This window comes from Pelmatolapia mariae, linkage group LG2 (assembly GCF_036321145.2).
Source record: "Pelmatolapia mariae isolate MD_Pm_ZW linkage group LG2, Pm_UMD_F_2, whole genome shotgun sequence".
NCBI classification, from domain to species: Eukaryota; Metazoa; Chordata; class Actinopteri; order Cichliformes; family Cichlidae; genus Pelmatolapia; species Pelmatolapia mariae.
In genome coordinates, this window is record NC_086228.1 from 14,943,775 (window position 1) to 14,968,166 (window position 24,392).

The 24,392-nt window shown below is 38.9% G+C and overlaps 1 protein-coding gene across 1 annotated transcript; it reads right to left on the minus strand.

Moving 5' to 3' along the window:
- Positions 1-18,869: 18,869 nt before the first annotated feature.
- Positions 18,870-21,708, minus strand: LOC134635739 (piggyBac transposable element-derived protein 3-like). The gene is made up of 2 exons (XM_063485241.1): positions 21,524-21,708; positions 18,870-21,119 (listed from the first exon to the last, which is right to left on the minus strand). The coding sequence occupies exons 1-2, from the start codon at positions 21,550-21,552 to the stop codon at positions 19,313-19,315; spliced, it is 1,836 nt and encodes a 611-aa protein (XP_063341311.1). The 5' UTR covers positions 21,553-21,708; the 3' UTR covers positions 18,870-19,312.
- Positions 21,709-24,392: the final 2,684 nt, after the last annotated feature.

Below are 24,392 nucleotides of genomic sequence, written 5' to 3' on the forward strand. Positions count from 1 at the left end.
TATTTATGCTGTTTTCTGTTTTGTTTTGTTTAGTTTCAAGTGGGTTTTAACAGCCTAAATGAATGGTTTGCTTTTTTTGTACAAAAAGCAAGCTGTCTGTGCATTTGGGTCTTCACTGCATCCCACTCAATCTTAACAACTTTTCTTTTGCCTGCTATTAGCCTCCCTCTTATGCCTCACTGATTGACCTTCTTTGCATGACCTCAAGCCACATATTAAAGTTTTTGGATCTTGGACTTACTACACCTGCCTCATTTCTCTATTATGATTTTCTTATTTCTGAAACCATTGCAATGATAGTAAGATTAACTTGTCACAACTTGTCAAAGTTGAATGTCTGATTAACACATCTTCGTGTCTCATTTGAACATACTGGGTAATATTTTCTGGTAATATCATGAAAGGTAATTTTCAAATAAAAGCCACTATCTTTTCTTGGGAGGCAGTGAGAGTAAATTCAAGCAGCAAGTGATAACACAAAGCACATGAAACGCACTACTTCATTGTCTTTCTCAATGTCTGCTTCAAAGGGAATTATTGTCTGTTGAACTGTAACTGAAATGTAAACAAACGGGCTTATCAAAATCAATGCCACCTTTCAGGTAATTTCATCATCTGAGTATTTAAACAAACAAAAAAAATGACACGTCAGATAAAATGTTGCCTTCTAAAAGACACACAGGATAATTTAATTGAAACTGCCTGACTAATCCATAAACACAGAAACTGCTTTAATTAAGTTTGCAGAAGCTTTCAACACATATTCAGCAAAAAAGATTTTAAGACTCAACTGAATGACTTGATCATTATTTGCAGTAGGACCCTCTTGTCATCTCCAATGCAGCCATATTTTCCAGTTGAAAAGATTTCAAAGGGTCTGTACCAAGCTCCTGCCTCTCCAGTGGAACCACCTGTCCACCAAAACCAAATCCCTAAACCTCAAAGTTCACTGTTGGGGGTTTCATCAACCCAGCAAGCCATTTCACATTCTATTGGCTCCACTGATGCTGATAAAGCCGCAGAGATGACAGACTTGTTAAGTACAATTCAGTCATAGCAGCCTTAAATGGGTTTTAATAGAAACTGCATTAGAATGTGGTCAGAAGACTAAAACCTCAAGCATGAGGTTTCATAGGAATCCCAGTGATCTTTAATAGCCATGTCATAAAGCCGATAATATTAACAGCCTCTGTGGTTCGCTGACAAGGGAGGGGGACGAGAGAAGTTGAGCTGATATGAGGACTTATCCTACACACATAAATTCATAGGCATTTAAGACCACAGTTATTAGAAGATGGATACTGAAATCAGGACTAAAACTATACATTCATAAAGAATTATGCACCAAATTAAAGTGGTTTTAAATTAATGGGCTCAGTACTTACACAGTAGTCACAAACAACCCAAGAAACAGATTGTTGCTGTAATTATAGCAACAAATTCTTCGTCCTCTGAAGACACCTTGTCTTGAGATCTAGCATCTTTAGAGAAGCCACTAGAATAAAATAATAGCACTTAATTTTCCACAAGATATGTAAAAATAGATACGTGCAAGCTCACTGTTGAGCTGTGATTACATTTTTTTATTAACACTTGTAGATGTGTGTAAAAACCAGTGTGCCATTTTTAACACATTTTGAGCATTTTTTGTTGTTCTACTTAAAAAAAAAAAAAAAAAAAAAAAAAAAAAATTATATGCGTGACTAAGATGGTGAGCAATGTGTCATCAGTTTTACTATGATAGGTCTGATACCTGTGCAAGCTTTAAAAATGCAATCTGCAAGTTTGTCCATGAGCAAATAGAGAGGTGGCAGATCTACAGACGGGACTGGGAAAATGATTACCAATGGCTACTGCCTAAAGAATGTAAAAACATAACTGTTCTTTAGGAAGAATGGGATGAAGGAGAGCAGTCCAGCCACTTGCAACCCTCCAAAGAATAAGAGGTTTGTGAATACCAGCTAATGGGTGGACACCTTGCATAGAATTGTTTGCACTAGGGCAAACCCCTATTGACTGTTTAAAAGCTGCCATGGGGACTATTGAAAATTCTGGAGACAAGAATATTTTTAATAAATTATGAGACAAAATGCTAAGATCTGCAGTATTCAATAATTGCTAATTGTGCAATTATTTCATTAAAAATGAATTAACTAAAAAAACTGTTCAGTTGTGTTTCATGTTTTGTTGTTTGTAGGCATGTAGCTGATACTGTCAAAGCTTTTGGCCCTTTCTCTTTCCCCATTCACGGCTAAGTTTTTGTAGAGAGTATTTAAATCTGTGTCTGGAAACTAAAGAGACTGCTCCATAATGAAAACTGGAGTGAGCATAAACCTAATGTGTGCCTTTATTCAGTAGTCTGCACCTCTAAGTCTGAGGCCACAGTTCTCAGTACACTAGTGGGAGTGTTTAAGAGAAGGAGTTGGAAAAGTTTAGGTACATTGGTGTGATGTTAACATTTTATGGATTTCATCACTTTTTTTTTTTTTTTTAACTCAGTACTTACTCATTAAACTGTCAGAACCTCACTGTTTTCTGTTAATGTCTGAGATTCTGTCAGTGGTTCTTTTTTCTGTTTGTGCAGTCTCCCTCATTGTTGCTGTTTATTAGTTGCTCAGCAGTACCTCAGGGCTTCCTGTGTTTATTGATTGCTTTATTGCTTTGTTTACGTTTAAACACTTTTTCTTTTTTCCAATGCAAGCTGCTCAGGGAAATCACAGTATGCACAGTTCAGCTGTACAGAACCCTGCGGATGGGAAATACAATGTGCACTCGTGCACCAGGTGGAGATGTCAAAATCAATATAGTTTCATTCGCTCCAATCATTCACCCCCTACCCCCATCTTTTCCGCTACATCACCTAGCATTTTAGTTATGGCAAGAAATATTAAATGCATCTCAAAAGACATTTTCCCATTTAAAAAAAAATGAACAGCTAGAATAAAGGCTTTTTAAAAACTGGATATGAGATGAATTATGAGGCTGTATTAGTGACACAGAACAAGAAAGTTATTTGTTTATTAATTTATTTAATTTTATACCACAGTGTACAGTTTCAGCCATCCTCTGGAATATTTCATGTTTATTCTGCCTGTGCAGTCCTGCAGAAAAGGTCATCTGACACACGGGAAGCCAGTGTATCCCAGGTCTACCATGTGTACCTCACCATGTTTTACCTACAGTCCCTCTCTTTTGGTCCCTTGGATACTGAAGACACATCCTAGTAGCACAGAGTGTGGGTGTTATGAGTTTGCTTAGCTGTCCTGTCTATAGGCTTAACTTACCCTGAGTTTCCTCTTTGTCATTTGGCTGGTCTTTCATTTGTTGTGCCACCAGTTCCCCCTTCTGTGAAGTGATTATTGTTAAACAAGTCTTTCAAAGTCAAGAAAGAGAATCTGAAAATGGCTGGGCATGCCTGAATGGTTGATTTCCACTAATCCCTTGACTGAACTGCCCCTTCCTATGCACTTGTTGTATAGTTGTGCATGCACAGATTCGGCACCATAAGGTCGCATTTGTTTGGCTGGCTGGATCACCACCACAGAGAACTAATCCTGTGGAATTAGTCCATTCAGCGACCACCTCTTGACCAGGAGGCATTGGCCATTAAAATGGTTAGAAAAGGAATGCCTGAGTACTTTACAAAGATTTTTTTCCCCAATAAGGTAAAGGTAGCCCACAGAGTGAGTTACAGTTCCTACAACTCAGCTTGAAGCCCCATGTGGCAGACTCCATTCTCCACATTGATTGTGCCTATTAAACATTTAGCGAGCCTAATTACTGCATGTGCAGACTACATCCGCAAAGCTGTGATAAGATATTTTTTTTTCCCCAAAATGGTGCAGCTGGGCCAGATTTGCTTTTATTTTGTACATCGGAATTCTCATTAGCTACAGTAGAGATAATCATGCTTTGTGATCAAGAACATTAAAACTACCATGTGTAGTTCAACAGCCCCTAAATTCAGCACATTAAAAGCTTGTCTACATTTAGCACAAGGAAATACAAATCCCAAAGCCCTATGGCACCAGCACATATCCTTCCTTTCTTTTTCATGATAAATGTTATCAAGATGCCACATTAGATTACTCCTCTTTTTCAAATTGAGACCCAATTCAACCAAAAGCTATCTCAGCTAGTTGAGTGATCTTGACAGAAGCAATTTCCTAGTTCTAATCGAAAGATTTCTTCATTGGTACAATTTGCTAAATAACAGGCAGAGCACACTGCGGCACCAGATGTGTCCTAGAGTTTGTATTCGAAGACAACTCAGAAGGCGAATAGGTGGTGAATTTTTAATTGTATCTGCAGGTAGCAATGTAACAGATGTGTAGATCAACAATTCATGAACTAAAAAAATAACAAGTAAACCTTCACTGGAATGACAAGACCTGTTTGTAAGTATTCCATGCCATATAAACTATTTAACAGCATAATGTGGTTTAGTACTGTTTCATAATATAATATGAAGCACAATATCTCCACCAAGAACACTGTGGGAAAATGTAAAATTGTAGCTCCAAAAATATTGAAAATTAACTACTCTGTAGTTTTGTCTGTTGTTCCCCTGGATAATTTCTTCTTCTTCCAAAACTTTCTTAATTTTTGCTGCATGTTGCATCCTATTACAGAACTGGTCTGTTGTTTTTGCCCTTTTTGGCAGGATGACACTGTTTGTCACCATGCCAGAAAGCAGAGCCCTTTTTTGGCAAAGGGATGGGACAACTCTGTATGTTTGCCAGAAATAAAGGCAGAAGTAGTCTAATGTTTACAATGTCATCATTTTTACAACCACAAGAGATTCTCATCAAATTAACATGAATTCAATGTGTCAAAGGCAAGTTTTCACAAAATTCATGTTTCATTAATTCAGTAAAACTCATATCCCACATATCCTGCAATTCATGGATATCCCAAATATTAAAAATGTGCTTATAAAAAGAATATAGAGGAAAACTAGGACAGAATTTAAACCTAATTCTCATGCCAAACCAGACCAGCATGTGTTATTTGAGCTGCTACTCCATCAAAAAATTAAAACTTGCAATTTAAATGTTTGGTATCCCAAATATATCAAAATATTGCAACTGCAGTTAACTTTTAAACTTTTCGCCCCCATGTGAATGTCACACTGTAAAATGTTTTGGAATATAGTAAAGAACCCTTCACTTAAGGAAACATTAAACTCTATCCCTGCTTTGCATCGTCATAATGGTGTTGCAGTCTGTTTGGCCCATCTGTTGTTTCTGCTTGCAATGAAAGGCAGGTGGTCAGCTGCTAATGTGCCCCAGCTTTGGACCACCATTCATTTCAGCCCACTCAATCTCCACACGGTGATCAAAAGAAACTTGGCTGCTAAATATACAAGCTCATACATATGCATGGAATGGCTAAACAGTCTCCGCTGGCACCCATTAGTTGTACAGTCACACTGAGGGGGTCAATTTGGAAAATTTGCATGTGTACATAAGCAGATTAATCACGAGTGACAGTGGAGGCAAGGCTGTGGTCAAAAAAACCACACGGGAGCCAAGATGGTCTGTGACCTATATGTACCTGGTAGATTGCTGGCCTGGTTACATTATGAGATTCAAATGATTAAAATGACCCAGTTTCCTCCCGGCTGTGTGCCATGAACAAAAAAAGTATTTTCTCAGAAAAAGAAAATAGGCATTTTAGACTCTAAAGTGTGAAAAAACCTGAGAAAGGTACCACTTTGTGTCTGTGATTTGAAGCTGTTGCTCTGCAAACAGTTTTTTTTTTTTTTTTACAGGCATGAATATTTTACATCATGCAGAAAAGACTTTTGTGCTATTTCTGAGAACAAAACGGCAATCAATAATAAACATTTTCAAAAATCCTTGTGATTGATTGTTTACTTCATTGCAGAAACATAAGCTCAAAGGCTTCATTGACCATGCTGTATTTTTCTTTCAATAAAATTATCTATTGAGCAAGTGTCATCTATTGATGCTGTGACCAGTTTTTTCATGCATTTAACATTAGAAAGAATATAAATCAAGATTTTCTTTCATTTCTTTGTGAACTGAGCACTTCTGGTGGAAGAAATAACCTTAATGCCAAAGCTATCTGGAGGACATTTGAGCCAAATAACAATTTTATGATTGAAATTTTGGTGCACTTGCAGATTTGCCTGGTAATAGTTGATGTTACTCATGTGGACAATTTGTGCCACCAGCTGTTTATCTTGATAAAGCAACTCCTCGTATGCAAATAGTGATAGTGGACACAACCTTTTATTCACGGAACAGAACCCAAGGCATCCAAATACCACATAGAAAAACTAGTTTGAGCTGATATTTTTAAAGGCTTTTCTACAAATGTTAAACATGCAGAAGTGTGCATATGAGTACAAGCACTCACTACAGCAAAATAAATACATCAGTCTTATAGATCGTTTGTGCCATTTTGCAAGCAGCACATGCTTCATCATTCATATCTATGGCTGTCATGGAAAAAACAAATTATCAGTGCCTATTTACAGTCTAGTACAGATGGACTCTGGCTTGGATGTCCAATTTACCTGTAGCTGTGAGAGTCCCCAAGTGAGCAAGACTAAAATTAGAAACAGCATATCACCAAGCACCACAGGTATCAATCACACATCTGTCACGGACAGAGAGAGATGAGGCGGAGGAAAAAACAGGGGAGAAAATGGAAGGAGAGCGTGAGGGTGACAGAGCGATGAGGGCTGTCCACCTCCTTTAATGTTGAGTCCTGGGGCCTGATACTGTATACTGGCACAGTGCTGCAAAAGCCTGTTGTTGTATTAGGCAGGTCTACAGCATAATTTTAATTTTAAGCTCAGATCATGGTATTTTATTAAAAAGTTATATGGGTATGTGCACTGATGAGCAAATATTAATCTAATGGTTGCTGTTAAATAAAAAATCATTTTATTTTAATATTTATTACATTTCCCCAAAGGTAATATTTTTACGATGCTAAAATTTAGATTTTATCTGAAATATTTTGACCCCTTGAAATCCAGCTTTTCACCTTTTTTTTTGTTCCTAAAAGCACAGTGTGTAATAATGTGACGTTATTGTTGGGTATATTTTGCTCTTTATTGCCACAATGTGAAGTGATTGTAACCTTTCTCTTTCTCTATTTGAAGTTTATGTTCACTTTTGTTGCCTTGCTTGAGTGGCCCTTTCTGTGACTCCTCCGCAGCTTGAACTGAGTACAGCATAATTTCATTACCTTAGAAATTACGTTTGCTAGTATGTAATAATGACTGGCTTCCATCACAAAATTACACCATGCACTGCACGAAAACACAAAAACAAAAACTGATCTGGTTTAAGATTTATATTTTCCTAGTGACAAAGTGAGAACGCAAGTTAAGACAGCACTGGCAAAAGGTAAACTAGCCAATTAAGACCTCAGTCACACAGGCCTAAAGCCTGGTTGGCAAACACTCAGCACCCTCCATTCAACAGGGAAAAATATGTATTATGGCTATTCAGTTGGCTAGTGGTTGCTGAGGATTGCTTGCAATCACTAGGTGAAATTGTTTGCATGGAAGACACCGATTTGTCTCCAAACTCTTGCTAACCACAAGCCGAAAGTAAAACCTGAAAAAAATTGACACGATTCAAACATTCTCCTTTTCTTCGATGGATGGATGGATGGATGGATGGATGGATGGATGGATGGAAGAAAAGAAGAATGTTTGTCTTTAAAGTTAAAGTTGCACCTTTTGACATTTGTTCCCTTGTTGTTCCCTTTTTCCACTTCAAGAGTAATTGGCAAGTGTTTGCAGACATGCATATTTCATGCAAACAATGTGCAACCATGGCAATATTATAGCAATCATAACAAGTTTTCTGGTGCAGCACCATACACCTCTTTGCAAACAATTTAATCTTGTAACTGACAGCAACTTGCAGCAATTACTTGCAACACAGATTAATAAATATTTTTCCCAGTGACCTGTAGTTGCTATCGGGGTGACTCAGAATTTTGCAATGGATTTCATAGTGATTGCCAGCATCCTCCAACAACAACTCATCAACAGGTCAGAGAATAAACAGTTTTCCTTAGTAACTGGTTATTGTGAGAGGTCACCAACCAGTCTCTAGGCCTGTGTAGCTGGAGCTTAACATGAGGGAATATAAATATATAAATAAACACTCCCATTACCCACTATTAGGAAACACAGTGCATCTCCAAATGCTAAAACATTCTTTCTTTATACACTTAAGATGTGTGACATGACTGAATTTACAATTACACACATGAAAACTTTTTTACTGTATTACTTTTGATTTCATGAATATTTTTATGAACAACAGGCCAATAATTTCATATGACCAATAACACCAATTCCTGGTAAAGACATGAACACAATGAAGGTATGGGTAATGCTTCCTCTATACAGATGGAAGAATAGTAGTACTAGAAGAAAATCACAATGGGCTGATGTCAAGGCTGAAAAGTCAGAGTTAAAGATATGTCAGCCTAATCAAACAAAGGCCCTTTATTTCTTTTGTTACTTGAACTGCACAGGCATAGACACTGGGAAGTGCATACTAGACAAGTAAAAACCTGTGAGAAATATTTTAAAACATGATTGCCTCGGGTTGAATTTCTCCTGGAAAAGAAGCATTTCATTGCCTTGCCTGGAGTTGGTGATTAGGAAAAGACCCAGATAATGTATGAAATGCAGGTGTGTTTCTTTGACACAAGTAATCCTGAGTTTTATTGGTCCTGCAGTCCCCCTCAAAGGCCCATGGCCACTTGAAATTCTTTACTGCAAAAACTCTACAGCTTCTGAAGCCTCTTTAGCAGGGTGGAGGAGGAGCCGGACCTCCATTTAGCCTGATTTCCTGTCTTTAAAAAGGATGAATGACCAGCTTTAGGCCATTGAGAGTGCCCTCACCTATAGCACTCTGTTTGATCTCAGCATCATGGCTGCAAACAGGTTGAAAAAGAGAGGGCCCTTAATGTCAAGGCCATTCTTAATGAGTCTCAGTGGACAGGACCAACCACAGCCCCCCTACGAAAATGTAATCCGTCTTTAGACCAATGACTTCCTGAATGTACCCATGTCTGCTTTCTTATCAGTCACTACTACAGTACCTGACTGCAGAAATATCAATCACTTGAAATAGCAAATAAAATATTCAAGACATATCTTTTATGTTGTTAGTTAATTCCATATTATGACAGAGTTTCATTTTCAATAATCTGGTTAATTTTACTAGCAAATCTTTATAACCTTAACGTTCTCATTGTTATTGTTATGGATGGTGTAAAGTCATCTTATGGTGTTAATGCTATCTGCTGCTGGAGCTTCAGTGAAAAATCAAATCAAGGCTTTATCAGTTTAAAGTCAGCCACAGCAGCTTGACTGACAAAATGCACAGCGATAAGCAGAGGATGGATTGAAACGACTTTGGATTGACTCCTTTTATGCACTGCATGGAAAATCACAGAAAATGTGTGCAATTTCACTAATCATATCTCTAAAGTTGTCATTTGCATATGTTAATAAAGCAATTCCAAAGCCTGGAGAAGAGAAAGACTAGGAATTAATTTTAAATCTTGAGCGCTCGTGCACAGCGGCACACTGCAGATTTCAGCAGTGAGCATTAAGAAGCGGCGTTGCTAATGACAGCCACAACAAGGACTATTTACGCCGACTTCACTGTTTAGTGGCAGCTCGGCTTTGTTTGAGTCTCTCCTGAAATCTTCCACAGTGCAAGGTAGCCCCTTTGTGTCACCGTATTCCCTAAGCTCCGTTCCACCCCTTTGTTTGCTTTGGTGCAGTTTCCGTGGCGACTGAGCCCATGGCCCCCAATAAGAGGCCCACACTACTGACAGGCAAGAGTGGGAGGTTGGGTTGAGTGAGGGTGTTGTGGGTGGAAGCAGAGAGAGACACCACTAGTGAGACATGCTTAACACACAATGATGTACAAGCACACGTGTGTGAATACATATAAAACATCTCTATCATTACATATGCAGGCACACAGACGCATGCAGGCCATCAGTTATCAAATGGTAATGGCATTTTTTCAGCCTGATTACTATGAATTCTGTGAGTGTGGATGTGTAGGTGACAAAATGCCTTTGTGATATCACTGTGAGCTTTTTCTGCACCTTAACACAGCATGTGACAGCTCAGAAATGCTTCTTCCTTCCAGCTTCATTCTTCTCCGCATCACCACAACACTACCTTCCATTCAGGTCAAGTCTTTCTCTCCCTGGGATCTTCTTTTTAGTTTATTTTCTCTGCTGCCCCTTTTCAAAAAATATCATAGGAATTCACAGTGCTTACACTTTGAAATGTTAACTACCACCTGCCATTGCTGCAGGCCCTCCACACCTCAGACATGTTTTACTTAGACATGTTTACTCATTTCATACATGCCTGATTTAACCTCCTATTCAAGCGCTTGAGGCAGAAAACCCCCTAATACCATTTAATCACTGATGTTGTCCAGCAAAAATGCTCCTTTTTTTCTGCAGGAGTAAATTTACACCCTGGACATCAAAGAGATGTTGAAAGTTGATCGTGTTGTGCAACATCACTCTATTATGCCTCCCATCCCCCTTCTTATTCCCCCTCCTATTTATCCTCTTCTCCATTACCTGGTCTCTTTGCAAGGTTCTTATATTGCACCCTGCTGATTGACTTGCAGCCATGTTGTCACATCTCCTAACCTTTTGTCAGACTTTAATCATCTGCTCCAGGCTGCCCCCCACCCAAACACACACACACACACACACACACACACACACACACACACACACACACACACACACACACACACACACACAACTGCTGCTAAAGGCAAGAAATTGCTGTAGGTGCAGCTTGTTGGAGAGGTTGCCATTTATTTCAATGAAGGTTTTTGAAAGGCGCTGTGTGGCCAATTGTGTGTGTGCATATGTGTCTGTGTCTGTCTCTGCATGTATTGGTAGGCTGTGTGTTTGGTAGTCCACAGCTTGCTAGCATGCTCTTTATGTTGTGCAGCAGGTGACCAGAATACTGATTGCCTCAGGGTCTCCCTGCACCACCAACATGTCCTTTTTCGTGCCGCTCAGAAGAAATGCGAATCTTATTTAATATAAGAAAATACCAAGTGAATGATATCAAAAGAAATTATTCCACAAAATTAGTTTCAGTTTTAATGAATAAAAACTTTAGAGGGTTACAGTATATGTTAGCTCAAAATTTAAAACAAATGTTTAAAAATGCTCACTTCCACAGAATAACATCTGAAAAGAACCAGTCTGAGTCTTTAAGACAATATTTTGCCCATGTCTGTGTCACCGGAGCTGAGATTGATCTCTGTGAGGTCCCAGCCATTTCCATCACATACTAATTGGTGGCACAAATCAAATAAAAGGCCTGGATGTGACTATAATACACGAGAGCAGGAGAAGAATCCTAAATGATAAATCAAGAAGAGACTGGGGCCCATGAAATCACTGCCTGCAATTAGTTTGCATATTGACCAGCCAGGTGAAACTTTTTTTACTAGCTGAAATCACCATTATATAATTTATATAATTATATAATTTTGCTTTTTTCAGTGTTGATTATGTTAAATGACCAATTTGGAATGGGCAGAAGTATCAGAAAATCACAGAAGCTGTGCTATGGGTAATTTGAATTGATATGCAGGACTTTATCCACTGTAGCGTAAGTTGATTTGATATCAACAGATATCAACTTATATATAATCCTTGCTAATTTCCTTCAAGTCTAGATCACTGAAAGAGTGTAGCTCATGTTTTGTTTGTTTTATTTGTTTTCATTCATTTAATTTGGTACCAATTAATTTAAGAGACAGGTTTCCCAACTTATATTTTTGCTTTGAAAAGGAATAATGGCTTATGACTGCAAATCATCTGTGGTGTGATTGAAATGAAAACGCTGCTGCAGTCAGCCTAAAGCACTGGCAACAAAGACCCTATAAAAATATTCGTTTTCTTCCTTCTCGGTTCTATTTATTTATTTATCTCGGTATCTCTAGTCTAACAGGAGAACAAAACAAACAGTTGTTGCTAGTCTTTTCTTATTTTAAAGGATAAAAGACAAACTAATGCTAATTCAAAATGTAACTACTGATTATTCACACTATTTATTTGGTTCCTGTTTTCAATTCCCACACGTCCTATATTCAGAAGGGTTATCTAAATGCTAATGTCTCAATGAATCAAAATAAAGGCACAGTTGGCTTCACAAACGAGAGCACCTTCTTTGTTATCACAGAGATGGTGGTTAGGGTGGGGAGGATGTGAGTTTTATTGAAGGATTTAGAACATAAAATGGATGTCTTCCACAGTCCCATGTGCAATTTCCTTACTGTACGCAGGAACTGGCACAAAAGGCATGTCATTTAGATTTCTGATAGGGTAAGTTGAGTCCTTGCACTCCTGGACACCATGTTGAAATGTTCAATTTGTGTCATGAGCCCTCTAGTATCCCCATGTTGCTGTGGATTAGCCATCAGAGATAGCATTGTATCATGTGTCACAAGGACAGAAGAGATGCTGGATATAGAATGTGAGTGTATTTGAGGTCAGGCTGAGAGGGCATGATTGAGTTAAACGACATTCAGGTTTATTGCACATATACTTCATGAAAATGTGGATTTCCTTTCATTTGCACCATTTTTATCTTCCATTTCTTCCTCCGGTACCTCAACCTGACAATGAAAATCACTCTTTCTTCCTTTTTGTTGCAGTCTTTGTTCAGAGTATCATCACAGTGCAGATAAACTGCTTTCTACTGCTCTTTCCCCTTCTCCTCTACCTGTTCTTCCACTCACTTCTCAATATGTGGTTGATCAGGCCTGGAAATCACCTGGCTACAGATAAATACCCCCGAGGAATTTGTGGTTCTTCTGAAGTCAGCAAGACAAGCGAGTGAAAGCCCTCCTCCGTGCCCTCCCACCCACTCCGGGTTGTATAACACTTTTCTGCTGGAATCTGACCTTCACTGCATTCCAGTTTTTGTCAAGTGTTAGCAACAGCAGCATTGGACCCTTTAACTTATTTTTCCAGACTAATTACTGTACAGTTGCAAGCTCCCACCTCCCACTTACAGTAAAGGTAAGTGTGATCATACAGAACCAAAAGCCATGGTTACATAATGGAAAACAGTCCCATCACAACTGCAAGATATGGAGACACCATCAATATTGAAGAAATGAGTAAACAACCTGCAGCCCGTGCAATGGAAAGTTAAACATGCCCAGGATATCTTTTTCTGGTCTGGCTTCACTTACCATAGCATCAGCAACCCTCCTAAGCGGACCTGCTAAGGTGCTTAATATCTTGATAAGTCAAACCAATGTTTCTTAGTCTAGCTATGGGTACATTAACACAAACAAGGTGGCAGTGGTGAGTGGTGAGTGATAAGCTGCAAACACTGGCAGGTCTACTTTTTTTATCAGCGAAAGTGCAAACTATAACATTAGAAAAACACATTATACAGGCTATAAGCAGTACATTTACTGGAGCCCACAGCAGTAGTGGATGAATATATATGCAGCGCCTTTCTGGGCACCAACTGCCCCAAAAAACCAAAATGGCGCCAGCCCTATTTTTAAGAGCAACTTCAAGAGCAGTCCTTGTCTGCTCTGCCGCACTGTGCATCTCCCAGTAAAAAAAGGAGCAAACATACTCTCACGGAACTGCAGTCTAACTATCTCTGTCTTCAGCCTGGTGATTCAAAAGCCCTCTGTCCTGTGCAGAAACTGCACTTTGATAGCACCTAACTTTGATAGCTTAGCTAACTAGCCACTAACTGGCTTGCAGGGCAGAGATTTAATGGCTAGTCTGAGCTGCACTAGCCGACCTCTCTATTTGCACAGTTCGTTCATGTGTGGGATGGATTATCCATGCAGTCCCTAATAAATGTCCCGGTAGATGCGAGGCTGCTTGGCACGTCGAACCACACATTCTATTCTTCATCCAGCATTTGATGCAAGTCAGCCAATGTCTACATGATGTGCCATCCCCTAAACTCCACAGAAGGAGGGTGTTTCTATTTGTTGGTTTTATTTTAGCTTTTTTAACTCAAAGTAACTGCATTTACAGATACATTATTTTATGTATTTCTTATGTATTTTCCTCAACTTTTTGTTCCACTATTCATCAGAGAAAGTCTGAAGACATATGGTGGACAATTTTACATACTGAAAGAATTGGTAGAACTTTAAAGAACTTCAAAAAATAAAAATTAAATGCCAGGAAATATTATGAGTCATCTGGTTTTTCCCTGTCCGTCCAAAAAGAAAGAAAGAAAGAGAAACATAATTAAAACCATTCCGCCAGCTTGACTGCAAATCTTATAACATGTCAAGAAGTAGAATCCACAAAGCTTAAGTGTCCTGTATTAGATTGTTTTGGACGAAACGAGGAGGGTACGGGCTACCCAGAAGATCATTGTTTGTGTCCTGTTTTGCACTTCTGCTCACTCACTAAATTGTTTCATTTGCACCCTTTCTTTTTTTAACTTTTGCTTTCAGTCACTGATTAGATTAAGACTTTTAAAAGTACTTGGTTAGGTTTAGTAAACCATTTGGGTTGAAATGTAAGCCTTCATCATTCTTCAAGCTGACAAACAACACATTCAAAATGTGACTCCAAGGGATTTTTTTAATGTCTCCATGTGTGGTGAACTATGAACACCAAAGTGTGCCTGTGCATTTCTGTGAGATGCCAGTTGCTTTGTTAGAACAGCACTATATAACACCCCTGAAATGACAATGGACTGTTCTATGAAAATTATCAAAACACCAAATTTGGAAATGGATTTTAAGGTATTTTTCTCATCCTTCCACAAGAGAATTCAAAGGATGTTTGAACAACACAGTAATAAATTCCAAGTTCTATTGTCCTTTATTTATGCACCAATCTGTATACACAACTTAAATGTATTTTGATGTTAATGTACACTAGTGAATTGTGTTTTGGTTCCAGTGTAATGGGATCATGATAAATGCAATACATCTAAAAGTTAGACCACTAAAACATTTGAGCTCATTTATTGTTACTTAAAGGTACTGAAGAAATGTACATACTCGGAAAGAAACTGTAACATACAAAATGTATGAGGTTTCTGCAGTAGTTTTTTATGTCCCTTTACTGTTGTGCTGCAATGCAAAGGTATTGTTAGATTGTACTTTACAACCATGAGGCAGCACAATATGGTCACAACACACTGATACAATGCTGCATTGATGCATGCCTCTCGCACTGCTGAAACTGCAGGTTTTACTGAGAAAAGAATTCCTGCAGTGTGGGCATATTTTATCCCCCAGAATGTTTAAGTCATGAGACAGATCCTCAGTACTGACAAGTTGTGCAGGCGTCTTTTTCGCTTTGTGTCTCTCTCTGTCCCTCCCCTGTTTCTTTCTTTTTTTCCCTCACACTGCATTCTTTCTTTGTCTCAGACCTCTCCCGCCTACACCTATCAGCTGAGGGAATCAAAACATTCCATAAACAATTCAGTTTTAATGTATTACAAAACATTAGCAGAGGGATAACTCCAGTTATACAAGCGCTTAGACAATCATGGGAAAAAGCAGTGTCTTGGCTAAATGCATATTCGGTGAGGTCCAGATTTAGTAACATTTCTCAGATGCTCAAGCAGAAATAATTACATTTGCTGATTTATTTTAGGGGCTAGAACAAAGGAACTTTTAGCATGGGTAAGTTTTGAATTGTAGCTCTGTGGAAAATGTAATAAAAGAATAAGGCATGACAATGAGATGTAGCATCTCATTGTCATAAAAATGCAGAGGATTTGTAAGTGCATGTAATCAAAGCTGTTGTTTTTAGATGGAGATGAATTAGAAAGTAGAGACACTCCATTGCCAGTCAGAGTGTCAAATGAGAAAACACGAATAAGAGTTTTCATAGAGGGCATAAACAATCCAATTTGATCAACTCTGTCCTGAAGTTGTGATATTTCTGCAAGATCTCTGGTGGTCTGTGTTACGGGTTCGAAATTGAGGACGAGAGTAAAACAATGATGGTCCAGAAGAGGTCGGTCAAACAATTGATTTTAATGAATGCACGCAGCGTGGAGAGGTGCAAACTGCAAAACATCAGTTGTACATCTCTGCCCAAAATACACTCTAGATTGCTTTTATCCCATCAGGGTATTGTAACGCCCCTTCTTGCGTTTACAAGCACATAATTTGCATGTACAGAACATTCATGTATTTTAAGAGATAACTGCAGACACAGAAGTTCCCCATCCATCCAAATATGGTGAAGATCTCAGGCCTTTGAGGTCCCCATGGACTTGACATCCTTTCGTCACCTGTAACTAAGCAAACTCAAATACCACAAGAAGCTGAATATATTCAGGCCTTTGCTCAGCTACTATTTTACTGTAACCATATACTCAGGCTCTGACTTATGATATATATATATTAACTCAATCATTTTAAAGTAGTTATAACTGCACCTGTAATAAACATGTTAATATTTGATTATGATAACCCCTATAATATAACTTATAACATAATGCCAGCAGCTTCAATAAACACTTTGATGAAATGATAATTAATGTAATGTTAAGGATGATGGTTATATACAGTTCAGCAGTGACCTAATTTCTTTAAATCTTACAATTCCCTCTCTTGATGTCTCTCCAGAGACATCACCACACCATTTCCTTGTGTCACTCCTCGACCCACTCTGTCACCTCTACATCCATTAATGGCATCATGGGCCCCGAAACCACCATTCCCAGGTCCACTTCCTTCGCTCTGACCCTCTCTAGCCGTCCTCTGACTCAGCAAATCAGAAAACCACCTCATGTCCTCTAGGTGGTCCAGTAATAAAACACCAGCTCCCACTTGAAAACACTTCATGCTTAAGTGGTCTCTGCTCCTTTTCTGGGTCCCTCTCTAGTGGAAATCTTCTCCTGTAAGGGATAAAAAACAAACAGCCTTTCTCTGCTACACCTCACTAACCTACTTTGTTCATCTAATGTTCCTTTAATTATTCAAAGTTGGTTGACAATATCATGTTCTGGGCTCTATCCATTATATTAACTTTACCTAATCTCAATACTCTTTATGTTTGTGAGCAACGCTTTTAGTTCTATTAAAAAACACCCCGGGTAAAATATACACCATCCCTATGTCAGCCTAAATCTCCACTAGAAAACACACTTCAAAATTTTCTATGATCATTTACGCCTCTTTTGCTTCAAGCATATACATAACATGCAAAAGTTACTGTTAATACCAGTTAGACAAGTTTCTATTATCTACAACATTTTCACCCGGCTCACCCTCACACATTTCCTGTTCACTTATTGCATATTTATCTTTAACACCTTTTACCTCAGCAGTTGCTAAGCAGAAACAAAGCACCATGTATTCCACCTTTACCCTACAAAATAAATCTATGTCATGTTTGTGTCTGTAAGCATGTTTTGCATTCATTCATTACACTCCACGCCATTCCTGCAAGTTAGGAGCTGTAAATTTAAAAGCTACATAAAGTCCAGGCCTTCGGCCTGGCCTATATTTAAATCATGTGTGTTTGTAAGCGTGCATGCAATTAACCTGCTATGTTCTCATCTTCCCTCAACATGTATCACCTGGACACTCTCACCCGTGAAGCTTAAAACCCTTTGGACGGAACATCAACTCTAAACAAGCACAGTTATGCTTTATGTATGAAATAAACTCAACCTGTAAATAGAGACATCACTGTTATCACAAACATATTCAATATTATTAAAATTATACTGTACAACCTGTTATTAATGCAGTCATCATAAGGCACATTATATAGTAGCAATAAAAATCTCTAAATCCCCAATCCCAACAGGTCCTGTTTTTAAATCTTCCCTGACTTTCCCTTCAAGTTCTGCTTTCTTAGTACAGTAATTAGGTCCTCCTAATCCCATTACATCTGCCATATTGATTTCTTCATGAGTAAGTGTCAGATTTCGAGCATCTAAAACTTTACTCAGTCTCTGTTGTGCTAATGATGTCATAGTGAACGCCTGCAAGTTCACATAAGCCACCACACTATGTGTAGTCAGAACTTTTAGTGAGTGTTCTCTCCCTACATGTGCTGTTTCCTATATTATTTTGGCAACCCTTGCTGCATGCTGTGCACATTTAGGGTGCCTTGCTTCTGTTGGACTCAACCTCATGCTAACCTACATAAGTACCTGTCTTAAGAGCGACCTCTGCACAGCTCAGACGCCAGTTGCAAGAGCTCTCTAACATTAGAATCATCAGCTGTGACTTATATAGTGTTATTTCGGTACTTTATACTTCACACATTTTGAATGTTGTTTATATGGGGAGTTCCTCTTTTTGTGTCTATATTTATTAATATGCCTTGTGCACTAAAACTTCCTGTTTTTCAATCTGGCTGAGCACTTGTTTGTGAGTAAAAGGTGGCCTTGCTCTACAAGCCAGCCTTCATTATTAAAGTACATAAAACAAGATCATAACCAGATTCATATTAAAAATATAACTTTTGTTCCTAACACCAGTCCCCGTTTTTTTTTGTTTTTTTTTTCTTTTCTCCCCTGAGAAATGAACTAATTCCTAGTTTATGACATTTAAGTTTACTTCAATACATTCCCATTTAATTTTTTTTATATAGCGCCAAATCACAACAAAAATTACTTCAACGTGCTTCATATATACAGAGAAAAACCCACCAATCTTGTGACCCCCTATTGAGCAAGCACTTTGGCAACAGTGTGAAGGAAAAACTCCCTTTTAACAGGAAGAAACCTCCGGCAGAACCATGCTCAGGTACGGGCAGCCATCTGCTGCGACCGCTTGGCGTCAGCTAACAGAGACCTTTTAAGAGAAATACTTAATATTTAACCCGTTTGTGCCCAGATTTTTTTCAGAGTTGTAAGGCATATCATTTTATCAGTTGAGTCCCTCTGAATCATGTTATGTATTTATTTTTTCCATTTTGTACTTTTTTTTGAAGAAAATAGCATTTTTATGACTGGCAACAATTGTTGCCAGTAGTCACACAGCTTGTCACTAGGTCAAATGTCACCTAATAATAATAATAGAGAAGTAATAATAATAATATAATAAGAACAAAATAATAATATAGTCATAATAAATAATAACAAAAAGGTGGAGCCTCAGGTTCCCCCTGTATAAAATTCAAAACATCAAACAATTTGAACTGATTTCTTTATTCTCAATTTTTTTATACTCAAAAACTCAACAAACATTTTTTTCTTAGAACCTCTAAAAACATATATACATATATAACATATTTCTTCCCATACATTCCATCATCTTTCATGCATGTTCTACTCAGTGTGGTACTTCTTGAAGCACTCCACATGTAGTGGCACATCACACTTTCCACACGCAAATGATGTGCGTCCGCCGCAGTTCTTGCATCGCTTGTACCTGCTACCAGTGTTGCAGGGCCAGTGGTTCAAATTATCAAACCTGGTGGCATCAGTTATCGCCACCGCCATTGAAGATCTTCTGCCCTGCCTACTTGGCTTTGTTCCATGGCGCAGGAGGAGGGTCTGGGCTACCAGCCTCTGGAAGGAGAGGAGATCCTTCTCCCCGCTTTTCCAGGACCTGTAATAGCACCAGCTGTTCACCATGGCACTGTTCAGGGCCCAGCTGAAGCATGGCCACCACCACTTCTTGGACCGGATGTTGACTCTGTAGCGGCTGACAAACTGGTCATGCAGGTCCACTCCTCCCATGTGTGTGTTGTAGTCCTGGATACACTTGGGCTGTCTGACCTTGTCCATAGTCCGCTTCTGTTTATTCCATCTCTTCGCCTCAGTTTCGGTGAACTCCCTCTCCATGTTCGACACCACGGTGACCACGCTGTTGTCATTCCACCTTACAATCAGCTTCTCTGCCTCAACCAGATACTCAGCATCTCCTCTGGGTGTCTTCTTGAAGGTCTGGGGTGCTGGGAAGGGAACGTTATGGAGCTGAGTTTGTCGCATCGTGCCACAGCTGCCATAGCCTCTCAGGGTCATCTCATCCACCAGGGACAGGGTTGTGAAGAGGTTGTCGTGGTAAAACTTGACTCCAGGTGGCACTTCAGCTTTCTCTGCCAGGCCAAGAACCACACTTGGACCCTGACCAAGTCCAGTTTCCACCAGATGTGTGTGGCTTCCTACATATGGCTCCATCTGATGGACAAACCCGGAGGAGGATGCTAAGCTCCATATTTTATACCCAAAACGAATAGGCTTCCCTCTAATAAACTGTTTGCACCCATGCCTTCCAAAATACTCAATCATCATCTCATCTACTGCCACATGTTCTGCTATCGGGATTGCGTTGTTGATGTCATTTAGATGCTTAAAAAGGGGACGCACCTTGAAGAACGGGTCAGCTGTGATCTTCATGTTGTCTACTAAATGAACAGAAAACATAATTTCATCAAACCTGTTCCTCCGCATGGCATCTTTTACAGCATTGTTGCTGACATCACAATCGTCTGACCAGAGAAGACGCCGCCTTGGGACTGTGTTGTATCCACTGATCAACAGAATACCGTAGAATGTAAGAAGTTCATCCTCAGTCAGGTTGAGCGTTTTCCCTTTTTGTTCAGCGTAGAGATTGGACATTTCCAGTGTGACATCTCTGAGGGACTTGGGATAAAATGTGAGGAAGATATCCACTGGATCATCTGATGTGAAGCCAGGATCATGTTCTTTGGGGACATAGCGAGGGATCTGATATTTTTTGTTGGCTTGTGCTGGTGCTTTGGCCGCAATTTTGATTTTTTTGAATTTCCTGTCTTGGTTCTTAGTTTTGTGGAGCATGGGCCCAACAATCTGACTGGTCACCTTTTCATTTGTGCCACTGACCTTTCTAGTCTCTGTCTGACTCACTGAGGATGAGCACCCAGGATCATCATCGGGGGGATTTGGCAGCTGCATGTCCGAATTAGGTAGAAAGCCTTCACCTTTGAGTATTCTTGATGGGAGGCGGTTATGGTCACCAGTGGCCTCATCATCAGATTGGTCACTGTCACAGTCTGTGTCATGTGCGTGCATTTCTGACTCAGGCACAACTGTGATGTCCGCCACAGTTTCAGAGTCCTGCAGCATGGCCAGGATCTCTGCTACGGTGTACCTAAGGAAAGGACAACATACATGTTAGCTAGCAAGCGAATTTTAGCTAGCAAGAAAATGATGTATGGTAATGTATAAAAATCCTATACACAGAGGCCTTGAATACCTGTGAATTTATTTAGCTAGGAATTATTCTAAAAGGACTAAAATGAGCCATTGTACATCATTCTACAATTTTAAATAAGTAAATTAGGAGCAATCCTGCAGACAGTGTTTTCCTTTAGTTAGCGACATGCTATGTGCCCACTGGCAACTTTTGTTGCCACTCACAGAAATAAGCCCATGAACAAAAAAATATTTATCCTAGGTACAATTTTTTGGGGGAGGGTTACTCTAGAGACGTGAATGATTAAATAATTATAAATATGTTTGGGGGGAAAGTCATAAGAAATTTATGAAAATTACCTCTTTCCAGGATGATTTGCATCCGCCATGTCTTCAGCCAGAAAGAGCGGGAAGCAGATGATGTCATGCGATAGGAAGCACTTGGAAACGATTTTTTAAAAATCAAAACCTTTGTCTAAGTTGTCTACTAGCATATAAGTGGAAAAAGTTGCATTAGTACCTTTGAGATTTTTTATTGTGAGTCGAAAATGACAGTGATAAACTTTGGCAACAATTGTTGCCAGTGGGGCAAAACGGGTTAATAATCCACATTTCACTATTTTATTCTTCGGTTCAAATTTTTATTCTGTATTGTTCTTTATTTGTTATTATTTATGTTTAGATTGTTTATTGCTAGTCTTGGTTTGTTGTTGTCTGTTTGGGAGCTGACATGGTCTCTATGGATAAGCGTCTTTGGCGAGAGTAGCATCAGGAGAGAAGCTCCAGAGAGGCATCTTCCATGTTAAACACTAAAATATAACAAAAGAGATCTCCTCAACGTGTTGTATATTTTAATATTTCCTTATTATTTTGTCATAAAATAAATCAACCAAATAACTTAAGCTGTGTGACAGCACCTTACGTTTACGCCGGGCTGTGAACTGCCCTGAAGCTACACCCCCTTTTACCCCATTTAATTTCTCAATCTTACTTTAAACTATTCCTGACCTTCTCCTTCTCTCATCTGATCATCTTAAGTACGTCCTGTACCAAATTTGCTTCCTCTTTTCAAGTCCCACATTTAATTACAAGCTCTAATACACTCAGAGCTGAGGTTCCCCTTTCCTAAGTCTGTATGTTCTACAAGAGAGCAAGTCGGTAAACAAGTTTATCATCACAAAGGTTATTAGGTAAAGGTCACGTAGACATTTGCTTAGTAACCCTAAAAGAGAGCACATTTCCTGTAGCTCATTTCCTGTAGCTAATCACATATATTAAGACCCCCCTTTTTGTGACACATCTCATGTGTTACAAACTCAAAATCCTTCACTCAGGTTAGGGAATTAAAAGAAAAGGTTAATCATATCATATTAGGTATAGATGCTCCGGGCCTTCAAACCTGTGTTTAAGGAATGAAATCAAATTAATCATCATGTCAAAATCCCTTCTTGGCTCCATCCACAGCCTGCATCCTTGAAACGTCCTATAAACAAAAGCCTGTGTGTTAACCAGAACATCACCTTTTATACTCACTTTCTCCACTTATTATCCAACCTGTGTTATAAAAGAAAAGTTAAAACAGAACAATTATCAGTCATGTGTCCAACCTTAGTCCAGTCTTTTGTCAGTGTCCAGTCGGTCCAACCTATGGTCTGCCTGGTCCGTCCATTCACCCACACATTCACTCACACGCATTAACATCGGGTATTGGTAGACTTCCGCACGAATAATCAGATTTTCCACTTTCAGCAAACTCAGTGTATTTATATAATCATTTATTTTCTTTTTACTCGTTTCTTAAGAAGATAGTTCTTTATACTTTTGGACTGGATTGGCTCGCTGCAATCCTCTTAGACAGGGACCCACAATCTGACCCATTGTAATTCGGAAAAGGTCACCTTACTTTTTATTTTCCTGAGACTATTGTCGGCGCCGTTATTCATTGTTGTCTTTTGCAGGCCTGCTTAGAACAAAAATGAGAAAAAAGAGAGCTGAGTATTAGCCCATCAAAGTACAAAACAAAATCACCTGACAGGTTTTTTCTTTATAAGTGCACTGTTACAAAACCCCTTAAACATGTCCATGTTTATTAAAACTCCCTCTTTAAAAATAAAACAACAACCTCAAAAATCTTCAACAATCTTAAATTTCAGCCATAGAACACACCCAAAACGTAAAAAGCTACACCGTTTCGTACACAATATCCCCCTTTAAGCACTTTACCAAACTCACATTCAACCTAACATATAAGCACGTTCTCACAATATGTCAACACTAATTTATAAACCTCTTAATCAAATTTGCACCTCTGAACTGTCTACTTCTCCTTCAAGGCCTCAATCACACACACACAGCAAGCTCCTCTGTCATCACTCACATTAGCTCTCCAACTAATTTTCATACTCAGTCACAAGATAAATACATGTTTAAAGCTTATCACATTATTCAATTATTTTCATTTTCTTCCTATACTAATCGCCTACTTTTATCAATCAGTGCAACAGCGCTCCTAAGTCACCCTTTTAAACTACTTTAATCACTTCTCTTTTGTTTTTGTTTTTTTTTTTCCATAACTCACTCCCTTGTCATACAGCTTCGTTTCAGTTATTCCACAACTCTATTTTATCCAAGTGTGTTTTAAGTGTATTTTCTTCAACATTCACACTATTTTAACACTCATAAAATTAGCAAGCTCATTTAATTACATATGTTTGTGTTCTTAGCCAGGTTTTAATCACTATCTATGCATTACTCTTCACGAGCTTATCTCTGTAAGGTTAGTGCATTTTCTGTTTGTATGTGTGATTTTTATAAATGTTTATTCGTGATCTTTGTGATCTCGTAAATGTTTCTTTTGCAGTGTTTCAGACTCCTTTTGACAGGGTGTGTTTTCTCTCTCTGGCTCATCACTGGTCATTGTTAGTGGCATTTCCCCTTCGCCTGTACCCAGCAGCTTTACCCATTGAAGTCCCGTCTCCTCCAGTGACTCCAAGGTCACTCCGGGACTTAGGTTCAAGCAATCGTGACTGCGCCTTGCCTTAGGTTGTCCCAGGGTTTCGAGGTGGGATCTTACCCGTCATGGGCTGTCCAGCCTTCCATGCTCGCCTGATACGGGGGCCAACTGGGCAAGGGTGTTATCAGGTCTGGGGGACACACTGGTTCTGGAAATTAAAGGAGTGTAAACTGCTTTCTTTATTTCATGTGTGTATTAAACTTTCCAACAATAATT

Coding starts and splice junctions, on each gene's coding strand:
- LOC134635739 (XM_063485241.1), bottom strand. CDS start 21,552: ATGGCGGATGCAAATCATCCTGGAAAGAG. Junction 21,120..21,523: donor GCAAATCATCCTGGAAAGAG/GTAATTTTCATA, acceptor TCCTTTCCTTAG/GTACACCGTAGCAGAGATCC.